The sequence below is a fragment of the Bufo gargarizans genome, unplaced genomic scaffold, assembly GCF_014858855.1.
Source record: "Bufo gargarizans isolate SCDJY-AF-19 unplaced genomic scaffold, ASM1485885v1 original_scaffold_1420_pilon, whole genome shotgun sequence".
NCBI classification, from domain to species: Eukaryota; Metazoa; Chordata; class Amphibia; order Anura; family Bufonidae; genus Bufo; species Bufo gargarizans.
This window is the reverse complement of record NW_025334351.1, coordinates 18,706-37,259: the sequence shown is the minus strand read 5'-3', so window position 1 is coordinate 37,259 and position 18,554 is coordinate 18,706. Positions and strand designations below refer to the sequence as shown.

The 18,554-nt window shown below is 45.2% G+C and overlaps 1 protein-coding gene across 1 annotated transcript in view; it reads left to right on the top strand.

The window, feature by feature from the left end:
- Positions 1 to 18,554, top strand: part of SPAG17 (sperm associated antigen 17) — a 63,950-nt gene that overhangs the window by 27,824 nt on the left and 17,572 nt on the right. Inside the window, exons 11-16 of the mRNA XM_044274052.1 lie at positions 4,657 to 4,804; positions 9,129 to 9,344; positions 9,429 to 9,463; positions 9,994 to 10,110; positions 10,188 to 10,339; positions 16,697 to 16,896. Coding sequence (XP_044129987.1) covers positions 4,657 to 4,804; positions 9,129 to 9,344; positions 9,429 to 9,463; positions 9,994 to 10,110; positions 10,188 to 10,339; positions 16,697 to 16,896 — 868 coding nt within the window. The remainder of the gene's footprint in view (positions 1 to 4,656; positions 4,805 to 9,128; positions 9,345 to 9,428; positions 9,464 to 9,993; positions 10,111 to 10,187; positions 10,340 to 16,696; positions 16,897 to 18,554) is intronic.

The window sequence follows — 18,554 nt, the reverse complement described above, 5'->3', positions numbered from 1 at the left end:
ATCTATAGTGACCGGGTACAGGGCTGTATACCGTACATCTATAGTGACCGGGTACAGGGACTGTATACCGTACATCTATAGTGACCGGGTACAGGACTGTATACCCTACATCCTATAGTGGACCGGGTACAGGACAGTATACTGAATCTATAGTGACCGGTACAGACTGTATACCGACATCTATAGTGACCGGGTACAGGACTGTATACCGTACATCTATAGTGACGGGTACAGGACTGTATCCTGTACATCTATAGTGACCGGGTACAGGACTGTACACTGTACATCTATAGTGACCGGGTACAGGACTGTATACTGTACATCTATAGTGACGGTACAGGCTGTACACCTGTACATCTTAGTGACCGGGTACAGGACTGTATACTGTACATCTATAGTGACCGGGCACAGGACTGTATACGTACATCTATAGTGACCGGGTACAGGGCTGTATACTGTACATCTATAGTGACCGGGTACAGGACTGTATACTGTACATCTATAGTGACCGGGTACAGGACTGTATACTGTACATCTATAGTGACCGGGTACAGGACTGTATACCGTACATCTATAGTGACCGGGTACAGGGCTGTATACCGTACATCTATGTGACCGGGTACAGGACTGTATACCGTACATCTATAGTGACCGGTTACAGGACTGTATACCGACATCTATAGTGACCGGGTCCGGGCTGTATACCGTACATCTATAGTGACCGGGTACAGGACTGTAATACTGTACATCTATAGTGACCGGGTACAGGACTGGTATACTGTACATCTATAGTGACCGGGTAACAGGGCTGTATACTGTACATCTATAGTGACCGGGTACAGGGCTGTATACTGTACATCTATAGTGACCGGGTACAGGGCTGTATACTGTACATCTATAGTGACCGGGTACAGGGCTGTATACTGTACATCTATAGTGAGCGGTACAGGACTGTTACTGTACATCTATAGTGACCGGGTACAGGACTGTATACCGTACATCTATAGGTGACCGGGTACAGGACTGTATACCGTACATCTATAGTGACGGGTACAGGCTGTATACCGTACATCTATAGTGACCGGGTACAGGACTGTATACCGTACAATCTATAGTGCCGGGTAACAGGGCTGTATACCGTACATCTATAGTGACCGGGCACAGGGCTGTATACCGTACATCTATAGTGACCGGGTACAGGGCTGTATACCGTACATCTATAGTGACCGGGTAACGGACTGTATACCGTACATCTATAGTGACCGGGTACAGGGCTGTATACTGTACATCTATAGTGACCGGAGTGCAGGACTGTACACTGTACATCTATAGGACGGGTACAGGACTGTATACCGTACATCTATAGTGACCGGGTACAGGGCTGTATACTGTACATCTATAGTGACCGGGTACAGGACTGTATACTGTACATCTATAGTGACCGGGTACAGGACTGTAATACTGTACATCTATAGTGACCGGGTACAGGACTGTACACTGTACATCTAGTGACCGGGTACAGGACTGTATACCGTACATCTATAGTGACCGGGTACAGGGCTGTATACCGTACATCTATAGTGACCGGGTACAGGACTCTGTCTACGTACATCTATAGTGACGGGGTACATGGGCTGTATACCAAACATCTATAGTGACCGGGTACAGGGCTGTACACTGTACATCTATAGTGACCGGGTACAGGGCTGTACACTGTACATCTATAGTGACCGGGTACAGGGCTGTACACTGTACATCTATAGTGACCGGGTACAGGGCTGTATACCGTAATCTATAGTGACCGGGTACAGGGCTGGTATACCGTAATCTATAGTGACCGGGTACAGGGCTGTATACTGTACATCTATAGTGACCGGGTACAGGGCTGTATACTGTACATCTATAGTGACCGGGTACAGGACTGTATACCGTACATCTATAGTGACCGGTGCAGGACTGTATACCGTACATCTATAGTGACCGGGTGCAGGACTGTATACCGTACATCTATAGTGACCGGCGGTGCAGGACTGTATACCGTACAGCTATAGTGACCGGGTACAGGGCTGTATACCGTACATCTATAGTGACCGGGTGCAGGACTGTATCCGTACATCTGATAGTGACCGGGTACAGGACTGTACACTGTACATCTATAGTGACCGGGTACAGGACTGTATACCGTACATCTATAGTGACCGGGTACAGGACTGTATACCGTACATCTATAGTGACCGGGTACAGGACTGTATACCGTACATCTATAGTGACCGGGTACAGGACTGTATACCGTACATCTATAGTGACCGGGTACAGGGCTGTATACTGTACATCTATAGTGACCGGGTACAGGACTGTATACCGTACATCTATAGTGACCGGGGACAGGACTGTATACCGTACATCTATAGTGACCGGGTACAGGACTGTATACCGTACATCTATAGTGACCGGGTACAGGGCTGTATACCGTACATCTATAGTGACCGGGTACAGGGCTGTATACCGTACATCTATAGTGACCGGGTACAGGACTGTATACCGTACATCTATAGTGACCGGGTACAGGACTGTATACTGTACATCTATAGTGACCGGTACAGGACTGTATACCGTACATCTATAGTGACCGGGTACAGGACTGTATACCGTACATCTATAGTGACCGGGTACAGGACTGTATACTGTACATCTATAGTGACCGGGTACAGGACGTTACACGTACATCTATAGTGACCGGGTACAGGGCTGTATACTGTACATCTATAGTGACCGGGTACAGGGCTGTATACTGTACATCTATAGTGACCGGTACAGTACTGTATACCGTACATCTATAGTGACCGGGTACAGGCTGTATACCGTACATCTATAGTGACCGGGTACAGGGCTGATACCGCTACATCTATAGTGACCGGGTACAGGACTGGATACGTACATCTATAGTGCCCGTGTACAGGGACTGTATACTGTACATCTATAGTGACACGGGTACAGGGACTGTATACCTGTACATCTATAGTGACGTCGGGTAGCAGGGACTGATACCGTACATCTATAGTGGACCGGGCTACAGGGACTGTATACCGTACATCTATAGTGACCGGGCACAGGGCTGTATACCGTACATCTATAGTGACCGGGTACAGGGCTGTACACTGTACATCTATAGTGACCGGGTACAGGGCTGTACACTGTACATCTATAGTGACCGGGTACAGGACTGTATACTGTACATCTATAGTGACCGGGTACAGGGCTGTATACCGTACATCTATAGTGACCGGGTACAGGGCTGTATACTGTACATCTATAGTGACCGGGCACAGGGCTGTATACCGTACATCTATAGTGACGGGTACAGGGCTGTACACTGTACATCTATAGTGACCGGGTAACAGGGCTGTATACCGTCCATCTATAGAGACCGGGTACAGGGCTGTATACCGTACATCTATAGTGACCGGGTACAGGACTGTATACCGTACATCTATAGTGACCGGGTACAGGGCTGTATACTGTACATCTATAGTGACCGGGTACAGGACTGTATACCGTACTCTATAGTGACCGGGTACAGGGCTGTATACCGTACATCTATAGTGACCGGGTACAGGGCTGTATACCGTACATCTATAGTGACCGGGTACAGGGCTGTATACTGTACATCTATAGTGACGGGTACAGGACTGTATACCGTACATCTATAGTGACCGGGGTACAGGAATGTATACCGTACATCTATAGTGACCGGGTACAGGACTGTATACCGTAGATCTATAGTGACCGGGTACAGGACTGTATACTGTACATCTATAGTGACCGGGGTACAGGACTGTATACCGTACATCTATAGTGACCGGGCACAGGACTGTATACTGTACATCTATAGTGACCGGGTACAGGGCTGTATACCGTACATCTATAGTGACCGGGTACAGGACTGTATACTGTACATCTATAGTGACCGGGTACAGGACTGTATACCGTACATCTATAGTGACCGGGTACAGGACTGTATACTGTACATCTATAGTGACCGGGTACAGGGCTGTATACTGTACATCTATAGTGACCGGGTACAGGACTGTATACCGTACATCTATAGTGACCGGGTACAGGGCTGTATACTGTACATCTATAGTGACCGGGTACAGGGCTGTATACTGTACATCTATAGTGACCGGGTACAGGACTGTATACTGTACATCTATAGTGACCGGGCACAGGACTGTATACCGTACATCTATAGTGACCGGGTACAGGACTGTATACTGTACATCTATAGTGACCGGGTACAGGACTGTATACCGTACATCTATAGTGACCGGGTACAGGGCTGTATACCGTACATCTATAGTGACCGGGTACAGGACTGTATACCGTACATCTATAGTGACCGGGTTCAGGGCTGTATACCGTACATCTATAGTGACCGGGTACAGGACTGTATACCGTACATCTATAGTGACCGGGTACAGGACTGTATACTGTACATCTATAGTGACCGGGTACAGGGCTGTATACTGTACATCTATAGTGACCGGGTACAGGGCTGTATACTGTACATCTATAGTGACCGGGTACAGGGCTGTATACCGTACATCTATAGTGACCGGGTACAGGACTGTATACTGTACACTACTGTTTTGTCAGGGTCCTGCCATCAGTCCAGTCGGTATAGAGGAGCTGATGCTGGAGAAGCTTCCCGTCGTCCAGCGTCTCGGTTTTCACCAGTTGCCTCCTGAACTCAACTCCCGGAGACTGGCCCAGATACACGAGCTCATGCACTACTGCAACACTGGTATGTACGGTATCATGTACTGCTATAAGATGGGTATATACACATCATGTACTGCTATAACCTGGGTATATACACATCATGTACTGGTATAACCTGGGCATATATACATAACATGTACTAGTATAACCTGAGTATATACACATCATGTACTGGTATAACCTGGGTATATACACATCGTGTACTGGTATAACCTGGGTATATACACATATCATGTACTTGTATAACCTGGGTATATACACATCATGTACTGGTATAATCTGGGTATATACACATCATGTACTGGTATAACCTGGGTATATACACATTACTGGTATAACTGGGTATATAACCTCATGTACTGGTATAACCTGGGTATATAAACATCATGTACTGGTATAACCTGGGTATATACACATCATGTACTTGTATAACCTGGGGATATACACATCATGTACTGGTATAACCTGGGTATATAAACATCATGTACTGGTATAACCTGGGTATATACACATCATGTACTTGTATAACCTGGGGATATACACATTATGTACTGGTATAACCTGGGTATATACACATCATGTACTGGTATAACCTGGGTATATACACATCATGTACTGGTATAACCTGGGTATATACACATCATGTACTGGTATAACCTGGGTATATACACATCATGTACTGGTATAACCTGGGTATATACACATCATGTACTGGTATAACCTGGTATATACACATCATGTACTGGTATAACCTGGGTATATACACATCATGTACTGGTATAACCTGGGTATATACACATCATGTACTGGTATAACCTGGGTATATACACATCATGTACTGGTATAACCTGGGTATATACACATCATGGCCTGGTATAACCTGGTATATACACATCATGTACTGGTATAACCTGGGTATATACACATCATGTACTGGTATAACCTGGGTATATACACATTATGTACTGGTATACCTGGGTATATACACATTATGTACTGGTATAACCTGGGTATATACACATCATGTACTGGTATAACCTGGGTATATACACATCGTGTACTGGTATAACCTGGTTATATACACATATCTGTACTGGTATACCTGGGTATATACACATCATGTACTGGTATAACCTGGGTATATACACATCATGTACTGGTATAACCTGGGTATATACACATCATGGCCTGGTATAACCTGGGTATATACACATCATGGCCTGGTATAACCTGGGTATATACACATCGTGTACTGGTATAACCTGGTTATATACCATATCATGTACTGGTATACCTGGGTATATACACATCATGTACTGGTATAACCTGGGTATATACACATCATGTACTGGTATAACCTGGGTATATACACATCATGGCCTGGTATAACCTGGGTATATACACATCATGGCCTGGTATAACCTGGGTATATACACATCATGACTGGTATAACCTGGGTATATACACATCATGTACTGGTATAACCTGGGTATATACACATTATGTACTGGTATAACCTGGGTATATACACATTATGTACTGGTATAACCTGGGTATATACACATCATGTACTGGTATAACCTGGGTATATACACATCATGTACTGGTATAACCTGGTTATATACACATATCATGTACTGGTATAACCTGGGTATATACACATCATGTACTGGTAGAACCTGGGTATATACACATCATGTACTGGTAGAACCTGGGTATATACACATCATGTACTGGTATAACCTGGGTATATACATATCATGTACTGGTATAATATGGGTATATATCATGTACTAGTATAACCTGGGTATATACACATCATGTACTGGTATAACCTGGGTATATACACATCATGTACTGGTATAACCTGGGCATATATACATAACATGTACTAGTATAACCTGAGTATATACACATCATGTACTGGTATAACCTGGGTATATACACATCGTGTACTGGTATAACCTGGGTATATACACATATCATGTACTTGTATAACCTGGGTATATACACATCATGTACTGGTATAATCTGGGTATATACACATCATGTACTGGTATAACCTGGGTATATACACATCATGTACTGGTATAACCTGGGTATATACACATCATGTACTGGTATAACCTGGGTATATAAACATCATGTACTGGTATAACCTGGGTATATACACATCATGTACTTGTATAACCTGGGGATATACACATCATGTACTGGTATAACCTGGGTATATAAACATCATGTACTGGTATAACCTGGGTATATACACATCATGTACTTGTATAACCTGGGGATATACACATTATGTACTGGTATAACCTGGGTATTACACATCATGTACTGGTATAACCTGGGTATATACACATCATGTACTGGTATAACCTGGGTATATACACATCATGTACTGGTATAACCTGGGTATATACACATCATGTACTGGTATAACCTGGGTATATACACATCATGTACTGGTATAACCTGGGTATATACACATCATGTACTGGTATAACCTGGGTATATACACATCATGTACTGGTATAACCTGGGTATATACACATCATGTACTGGTATAACCTGGGTATATACACATCATGTACTGGTATAACCTGGGTATATACACATCATGGCCTGGTATAACCTGGGTATATACACATCATGTACTGGTATAACCTGGGTATATACACATCATGTACTGGTATAACCTGGGTATATACACATTATGTACTGGTATAACCTGGGTATATACACATTATGTACTGGTATAACCTGGGTATATACACATCATGTACTGGTATAACCTGGGTATATACACATCGTGTACTGGTATAACCTGGTTATATACACATATCATGTACTGGTATAACCTGGGTATATACACATCATGTACTGGTATAACCTGGGTATATACACATCATGTACTGGTATAACCTGGGTATATACACATCATGGCCTGGTATAACCTGGGTATATACACATCATGGCCTGGTATAACCTGGGTATATACACATCATGTACTGGTATAACCTGGGTATATACACATCATGTACTGGTATAACCTGGGTATATACACATTATGTACTGGTATAACCTGGGTATATACACATTATGTACTGGTATAACCTGGGTATATACACATCATGTACTGGTATAACCTGGGTATATACACATCATGTACTGGTATAACCTGGTTATATACACATATCATGTACTGGTATAACCTGGGTATATACACATCATGTACTGGTAGAACCTGGGTATATACACATCATGTACTGGTAGAACCTGGGTATATACACATCATGTACTGGTATAAACCTGGGTATATACATATCATGTACTGGTATAATATGGGTATATATCATGTACTAGTATAACCTGGGTATATACACATCATGTACTGGTATAACCTGGGTATATACACATCATGTACTGGTATAACCTGGGTATATACACATCATGTACTGGTAGAACCTGGGTATATACACATCATGTACTGGTATAACCTGGTTATATACACATCATGTACTGGTAGAACCTGGGTATATACACATCATGTACTGGTAGAACCTGGGTATATACACATCATGTACTGGTAGAACCTGGGTATATACACATCATGTACTGGTATAACCTGGGTATATACATATCATGTACTGGTATAACCTGGGTATATACACATCATGTACTGGTAGAACCTGGGTATATACACATCATGTACTGGTAGAACCTGGGTATATACACATCATGTACTGGTATAACCTGGGTATATACACATCATGTACTGGTAGAACCTGGGTATATACACATCATGTACTGGTAGAACCTGGGTATATACACATCATGTACTGGTAGAACCTGGGTATATACACATAATGTACCGGTAGAACCTGGGTATATACACATCATGTACCGGTAGAACCTGGGTATATACACATCATGTACTGGTAGAACCTGGGTATATACACATCATGTACTGGTAGAACCTGGGTATATACACATCATGTACTGGTAGAACCTGGGTATATACACATCATGTACTGGTATAACCTGGGTATATACACATCATGTACTGGTAGAACCTGGGTATATACACATCATGTACTGGTAGAACCTGGGTATATACACATCATGTACTGGTAGAACCTGGGTATATACACATCATGTACTGGTATAACCTGGGTATATGCACATCATGTACTGGTATAACCTGGGTATATACGCATCATGTACTGGTATAACCTGGGTATATACGCATCATGTACTGGTATAACCTGGGTATATACGCATCATGTACTGGTATAACCTGGGCAGACACCACACAGTCGCTGCCTCTTCTGTCTCTACAGATTTCCGGTCATGGGGAGAAATCACCCGGGCGTTTAAGCTGCTGACCCTGGAGAGCCTGGCCCTCAGTGGGTTTGATGAGTTCGGAGAGTTGGAGGGTGCGGGGGCGATGCTGGACGGACGCCTCCCCTGGGACAATCCGGCCGCGTTCGCACGAGAAATGATTCAGGTTTCCAGTGTGAGGAAGATGTATGCGAAGAAAGCGGCGGAAGGTTCCGGTACGTTCCGCCATCAGTGTCATCTCCGTGGCCCCTCCGATGTGAGGCTAATGCGTGACCGCAGTTCTGATTTCTCACCTGCAGGGGGAGTACACAGCCTGGACGAGGAGGCGAGAGAGGTGAGGCGGCTGCCAGTCAGGAGCCGGGAAAGCTGGGTGATGGGGGGGGACGACTGGTTGGAACTTGTATTAAACACCTGTCGGCCATATTGCCCCTCCCCCACCCCCTGTCTGGTGGGCGACACGCGACCCCCACTCACAGTCACATGACCTAACGAGCCACCGGTGCAGCGGGAGCGTCCCCAGCTGCCTACAATGTAGTCCTGGCCGGGGACCGAGTGACCCCCATCCACCCTGAGGCAGCGGGAACCCAACCAGATCCGCCTCGTCCTCCTCACAACAAGGGGATGAGTGCAACACTGTAACAGGGCGACAGTCGGGGCAGGACCCACCACGTCCGTGCGTCATACAGCCAGCATCTTGTAATGCCTCGTCTCACCTGTGGGGGAGCTGCAAGGGACCTGAGCACAACCTTCCCCCATAGGTCACCTTATTTTTGGGGGGACCCTTCCACTAGAATAAAGTTGTAAGCAGCAGAGAACCCCTTTATAGGCTGACAGACTACACCCCAATAATCATGTCACCTGCAGGATGTCGGGGGGAAGGAGACGCCCAGGGCCGACCACAGAGACATTCAGAAGACACAGAGACGATCCCTGAGCGACTGGTGTTATTCTGAGCACCACGAGCCGGCGGTTCTCCTACAGGTAAGTACTGGAGAAGGAGCCCAGTGCACAGCGGGTGTGTGCCGGGTGTTACATCGGGCGTGGCCTTCTTCTTCTAGGTCTTACATGAAGCTCTGGAGGCGTTCCGCTGCATGGATTCATACTATCACACCCAGGACAACTCTCTGCTCCTCGTCCTGCACAATCCCATGGACGCCTTCCAGAGCAAGGAGTCTTGGGACATGGCTCTTCACTCCAACGTCAGCTTCAGGTCTGTGTTCTTCTACTCATTACTGTCCATTTCATACCTCATACATCCACCCCGAAGGGCTCCTGCACACGGTCTGCAGAACTCGGATCCAGGATCCATCTGTCCTTGTCTGCAAAACCGACAAGAAGACGCGGAGTGGACAACACCCGGTGTGCTCTACGCATCTTTCATGTCCCCATTGAAATGAATGGGTCCACATCCGATCCGCAAAAAATGCAGCTGCGGACAAAGACTACGGCCGTGTGCATGAGCCCTAACAGTGTCCTTCATACATCCACCTGTAACTGTGTCCTTCATACATCCACCTGTAACTACGTCCTTCATACATCCACCTGTAACTGTGTCCTTCATACATCCACCTGTAACTGTGTCCTTCATACATCCACCTGTAACTGTGTCCTTCATACATCCACCTGTAACAGTGTCCTTCATACATCCACCTGTGACAACGTCCTTCATACATCCACCTGTAACAGTGTCCTTCATACATCCACCTGTGACAACGTCCTTCATACATCCACCTGTAACAGTGTCCTTCATACATCCACCTGTAACAGTGTCCTTCATACATCCACCTGTAACTGTGTCCTTCATACATTCACCTGTGACAACGTCCTTCATATATCCACCTGTAACTACGTCCTTCATACATCCACCTGTAACAGTGTCCTTCATACATCCACCTGTAACAGTGTCCTTCATACATCCACCTGTAACAGTGTCCTTCATACATCCACCTGTAACTGTGTCCTTCATACATCCACCTGTAACAGTGTCCTTCATACATCCACCTGTAACAGTGTCCTTCATACCTCCACCTGTAACAGTGTCCTTCATACCTCCACCTGTAACAGTGTCCTTCATACATCCACCTGTAACAGTGTCCTTCATACCTCCACCTGTAACTGTGTCCTTCATACATCCACATGTAACAGTGTCCTTCATACATCCACCTGTAACAGTGTCCTTCATACATCCACCTGTAACTGTGTCCTTCATACATCCACCTGTAACTATGTCCTTCATACCTCCACCTGTAACTGTGTCCTTCATACATCCACCTGTAACAGTGTCCTTCATACATCCACCTGTAACAGTGTCCTTCATACATCCACCTGTAACTGTGTCCTTCATACATCCACCTGTAACTGTGTCCTTCATACATCCACCTGTAACTATGTCCTTCATACCTCCACCTGTAACTGTGTCCTTCATACATCCACCTGTAACAGTGTCCTTCATACATCCACCTGTAACTGTGTCCTTCATACATCCACCTGTAACTACATCCTTCATACATCCACCTGTAACTGTGTCCTTCATACATCCACCTGTAACTGTGTCCTTCATACATCCACCTGTAACTGTGTCCTTCATACATCCACCTGTAACAGTGTCCTTCATACATCCACCTGTGACAACGTCCTTCATACATCCACCTGTAACAGTGTCCTTCATACATCCACCTGTAACAGTGTCCTTCATACATCCACCTGTAACTGTGTCCTTCATACATTCACCTGTGACAACGTCCTTCATATATCCACCTGTAACTACGTCCTTCATACATCCACCTGTAACAGTGTCCTTCATACATCCACCTGTAACAGTGTCCTTCATACATCCACCTGTAACAGTGTCCTTCATACATCCACCTGTAACTGTGTCCTTCATACATCCACCTGTAACAGTGTCCTTCATACATCCACCTGTAACAGTGTCCTTCATACCTCCACCTGTAACAGTGTCCTTCATACATCCACCTGTAACAGTGTCCTTCATACATCCACCTGTAACAGTGTCCTTCATACCTCCACCTGTAACTGTGTCCTTCATACATCCACCTGTAACAGTGTCCTTCATACATCCACCTGTAACAGTGTCCTTCATACATCCACCTGTAACTGTGTCCTTCATACATCCACCTGTAACTATGTCCTTCATACCTCCACCTGTAACTGTGTCCTTCATACATCCACCTGTAACAGTGTCCTTCATACATCCACCTGTAACAGTGTCCTTCATACCTCCACCTGTAACTATGTCCTTCATACCTCCACCTGTAACTGTGTCCTTCATACATCCACCTGTAACAGTGTCCTTCATACATCCACCTGTGACAACGTCCTTCATATATCCACCTGTAACTACGTCCTTCATACATCCACCTGTAACAGTGTCCTTCATACATCCACCTGTAACTACTTCCTTCATACATCCACCTGTAACTATGTCCTTCATACATCCACCTGTAACAGTGTCCTTCATACATCCACCTGTAACAGTGTCCTTCATACATCCACCTGTAACTACGTCCTTCATACCTCCACCTGTAACTGTGTCCTTCATACATCCACCTGTAACAGTGTCCTTCATACATCCACCTGTAACAGTGTCCTTCATACATCCACCTGTAACAGTGTCCTTCATACATCCACCTGTAACAGTGTCCTTCATACATCCACCTGTAACAGTGTCCTTCATACATCCACCTGTAACTGTGTCCTTCATACATCCACCTGTAACTGAGTCCTTCATACATCCACCTGTAACTGAGTCCTTCATACATCCACCTGTAACTGAGTCCTTCATACATCCACCTGTAACTGAGTCCTTCATACATCCACTTGTGACTATGTCCTCCATACATCCACCTGTAACTGAGTCCTTCATACATCCACCTGTAACTGTGTCCTTCATACAGCCACCTGTAACTGAGTCCTTCATACATCCACCTGTAACTGAGTCCTTCATACATCCACTTGTGACTATGTCCTCCATACATCCACCTGTAACTGAGTCCTTCATACATCCACCTGTAACTGTGTCCTTCATACAGCCACCTGTAACTGAATCCTTCATACATCCACCTGTAACTGAGTCCTTCATACATCCACTTGTGACTATGTCCTCCATACATCCACCTGTAACTGAGTCCTTCATACATCCACCTGTAACTGTGTCCATCATACATCCACCTGTAACTGTGTCCTTCATACATCCACCTGTAACTGAGTCCTTCATACATCCACCTGTAACTGAGTCCTTCATACATCCACCTGTAACTGAGTCCTTCATACATCCACCTGTAACTGAGTCCTTCATACATCCACCTGTAACTGAGTCCTTCATACATCCACTTGTAACTGAGTCCTTCATACATCCACCTGTAACTGTGTCCTTCATACAGCCACCTGTAACTGAGTCCTTCATACATCCACCTGTAACTGAGTCCTTCATACATCCACTTGTGACTATGTCCTCCATACATCCACCTGTAACTGAGTCCTTCATACATCCACCTGTAACTGTGTCCTTCATACAGCCACCTGTAACTGAGTCCTTCATACATCCACCTGTAACTGAGTCCTTCATACATCCACTTGTGACTATGTCCTCCATACATCCACCTGTAACTGAGTCCTTCATACATCCACCTGTAACTGTGTCCATCATACATCCACCTGTAACTGTGTCCTTCATACATCCACCTGTAACAGTGTCCTTCATACATCCACCTGTAACAGTGTCCTTCATACATCCACCTGTAACTACTTCCTTCATACATCCACCTGTAACTATGTCCTTCATACATCCACCTGTAACAGTGTCCTTCATACATCCACCTGTAACAGTGTCCTTCATACATCCACCTGTAACTACGTCCTTCATACCTCCACCTGTAACTGTGTCCTTCATACATCCACCTGTAACAGTGTCCTTCATACATCCACCTGTAACAGTGTCCTTCATACATCCACCTGTAACAGTGTCCTTCATACATCCACCTGTAACAGTGTCCTTCATACATCCACCTGTAACAGTGTCCTTCATACATCCACCTGTAACTGTGTCCTTCATACATCCACCTGTAACTGAGTCCTTCATACATCCACCTGTAACTGAGTCCTTCATACATCCACCTGTAACTGAGTCCTTCATACATCCACCTGTAACTGAGTCCTTCATACATCCACTTGTGACTATGTCCTCCATACATCCACCTGTAACTGAGTCCTTCATACATCCACCTGTAACTGTGTCCTTCATACAGCCACCTGTAACTGAGTCCTTCATACATCCACCTGTAACTGAGTCCTTCATACATCCACTTGTGACTATGTCCTCCATACATCCACCTGTAACTGAGTCCTTCATACATCCACCTGTAACTGTGTCCTTCATACAGCCACCTGTAACTGAATCCTTCATACATCCACCTGTAACTGAGTCCTTCATACATCCACTTGTGACTATGTCCTCCATACATCCACCTGTAACTGAGTCCTTCATACATCCACCTGTAACTGTGTCCATCATACATCCACCTGTAACTGTGTCCTTCATACATCCACCTGTAACTGAGTCCTTCATACATCCACCTGTAACTGAGTCCTTCATACATCCACCTGTAACTGAGTCCTTCATACATCCACCTGTAACTGAGTCCTTCATACATCCACTTGTAACTGAGTCCTTCATACATCCACCTGTAACTGTGTCCTTCATACAGCCACCTGTAACTGAGTCCTTCATACATCCACCTGTAACTGAGTCCTTCATACATCCACTTGTGACTATGTCCTCCATACATCCACCTGTAACTGAGTCCTTCATACATCCACCTGTAACTGTGTCCTTCATACAGCCACCTGTAACTGAGTCCTTCATACATCCACCTGTAACTGAGTCCTTCATACATCCACTTGTGACTATGTCCTCCATACATCCACCTGTAACTGAGTCCTTCATACATCCACCTGTAACTGTGTCCATCATACATCCACCTGTAACTGTGTCCTTCATACATCCACCTGTAACTGAGTCCTTCATACATCCACCTGTAACTGAGTCCTTCATACATCCACCTGTAACTGAGTCCTTCATACATCCACCTGTAACTGAGTCCTTCATACATCCACCTGTAACTGAGTCCTTCATACATCCACTTGTAACTGAGTCCTTCATACATCCACCTGTAACTGTGTCCTTCATACAGCCACCTGTAACTGAGTCCTTCATACATCCACCTGTGACTATGTCCTTCATACACCCACATGTAATGGTGTCCTTCATACATCCACCTGTAACTGAGTCCTTCATACATCCACTTGTGACTATGTCCTCCATACATCCACCTGTAACTGAGTCCTTCATACATCCACCTGTAACTGTGTCCATCATACATCCACCTGTAACTGTGTCCTTCATATATCCACCTGTAACTGAGTCCTTCATACATCCACCTGTAACTGAGTCCTTCATACATCCACCTGTAACTGAGTCCTTCATACATCCACCTGTAACTGAGTCCTTCATACATCCACCTGTAACTGAGTCCTTCATACATCCATCGGTAACTATGTCCTTCATACATCCACCTGTAACTACGTCCTTCATACATCCATCGGTAACTACGTCCTTCATACATCCACCTGTAACTATGTCTTTCATACATCCACCTGTAACTATGTCTTTCATACATCCATCGGTAACTACGTCCTTCATACATCCACCTGTAACTATGTCCTTCATACATCCATCGGTAACTATGTCCTTCATACATCCACCTGTGACTATGTCCTTCATACATCCACCTGTAACTACGTCCTTCATACATCCACCTGTAACTATGTCCTTCATACATCCACCTGTAACTATGTCCTCCATACATCCATCGGTAACTATGTCCTTCATACATCCACCTGTAACTGTGTCCTTCATACATCCACCTGTAACTGTGTCCTTCATACATCCACCTGTAACTGTGTCCTTCATACAGCCACCTGTGACTATGTCCTTCATACAGCCACCTGTGACTAAGTCCTTCATACATCCACCTGTGACTATGTCCTTCATACAGCCACCTGTGACTATGTCCTTCATACAGCCACCTGTAACTACGTCCTTCATACAGCCACCTGTGACTAAGTCCTTCATACAGCCACCTGTAACTACGTCCTTCATACATCCACCTGTAACTATGTCTTTCATACATCCACCTGTAACTACGTCCTTCATACATCCACCTGTAACTATGTCTTTCATACACCCACATGTAACCATGTCCTACATGCAGTACCTCTTGAACCACCTCCCTATAAGTGCTTTGTTAATACTGTGTACCAGGGACCAGTGGTTCACACCATCTAGTAGGAGACGTGGCTTTCATACATCCACCTTCTCCTGTACAGGTGACTGTCCCCTGTCTAGCAATGACCCTCTGCCCATAGCCCTGTCCTCTGTGCTGTCCACTGTTGTCCCCTTCATACCTGTACCTGTGCTCTCCCTCGCCCTGGTATGAACCCGTTCCTCTGGCATCGGGGCCTTCACCGTGTTCCATCTCCGTCCTCACAGAAACTACCTAGAGCTCGTGGCAGGTTCAATTTCTCACTGGATTCAGGAGGAAGAGTCAAAATATCAGGAGGAAAAAGCTGAACGAGAACTGGAAGCTCTGAAACGAGCGCAGGCCTCCAGAGACCATGACTCTGCCCCCAGAGACACCTCCCCCAATAAGAAGAAGACCCGCAAATCCGTCTCCCCAAAAAAATCTAAAAGTGAGTGCAACCAGGCGGGGGTGATCCTGTGGAGGTGCATGATTCACTGTAAAGGGTCCTCCTAGCCTAAGAATGTTTCATCAGTGGGGCCCGACCTCTGAGACGACCATCCATCAGCCCAATGAGGGGCCGCAGTCCCATTCTGGAAGCCCCTTCCTTGTGCTGATCAGTGATGGTCCAGAGGCCAGACCTTTCTAGTCAAGCATTGATGGCTTATCCAGTGATGCATCATCAATGTCCCTGGGTCTTCCGAGATTGGAGTAAAATGGCTGCTTTCTACCACAAACAGCGCCACATCTGTCCTCAGGATGTGTTTGGTATTGCAAGTCAGCTCCATGGATGTAAGTGAGGCTAAACCGCACCACCCCACAACCTGACAGGTAAAGGCTGTGGTTTTCTGACCTTGGAATCCCGTCAAATGTTACCCTTTTTCGGCAGTGCTTTGACCCCTCCAAGTTTCCTGTTAGGTTTCTCATCAGTTCCCCCTCAAGCCGGTATTTGACAGGCAGATCAGCTACCCCTGCTGTGGACAACTTTAAAAATGGAGACTTCACTGATGACATCATCATGAGTTTCTCCAGAACAATTGACCTGAAAATGAGTAGTTGTTACCAAATTGTACGATAAGTAGGTAGAGACATTGGATAAATCTTTCCCTGAGAATGTATGATGTCACACAATCAGCACTCTCACAATGGATGAAATGACTGATGACATCATTAGTATTACTGTCATATGGGAGGGCAAGACTGATGTCATCACCAAAGTGTGTAGTCATCACTAATGACATTGGGGTGACATCACAATCCTTATATTCAGGATGTCAACGTCTCTGATAATGTTACTGATGACATCACAGTGGTACATTCAATGACATCACTGATGTCTTAATTACAATAATAAGTGATATTACTTATGTAACAACTGATGACATCACGGCAACACTCACTGTCCAGGCCACTGGTGGAATATGTCACCCATGATATAACAGTAAGTACAATATTGTGAGCTCCTCCATTCTAAGTGATACCTGTGATGACATCATAAGGAGTTCCACCATTAGGAATGAGGTCACTGATGATATAACAGTCAGTATAAAAGCTCCTCCATTATAAGTGATAGCACTGATGACATCATAGGGAATCCCACCACTAGGGATGTTTTGGACAGGAAAGCTCCAATGGAGGCAGGAAAAACAGCGCGCTGCACCGGAGTATTTCAAAGGTAAGTGTTTATTGATAAAAACACATAAAAAACATTAATAATAGTGCAGTGACTGGGTTAGGGGCAGCCCAAACGCTACACTGGGTCCCCCGGACATCGTTGAGGTGTCACCATGTGTTGGTGTTCTCCAGAAGGGATGGTAAGGCGTGGTGCACCCCAATGGGAGATAAGTCCAGAGAGTCAGGGTCTGCAGTAACCAGGGGGCTTCATTATTAGAGGAATTCAAGTGCAAAACAATACAAGCAGTGCACTGAGCAGTTTCTTCAGTCTCCTCCCTGGCAGAAGAAGGTTTGGTCGTGAGTAAAGGTCTGAGCTAGCTGTCCCTCTCTCTCTCAGTAGACTGCTTCCCTGGACAAAGGCTGGTGATCCAGGGTCTGTGGCAAAGTATCCCTGTCTCAGCGTCTTCTTCTGGTCACTCAGTAGTCTGGCAGTCT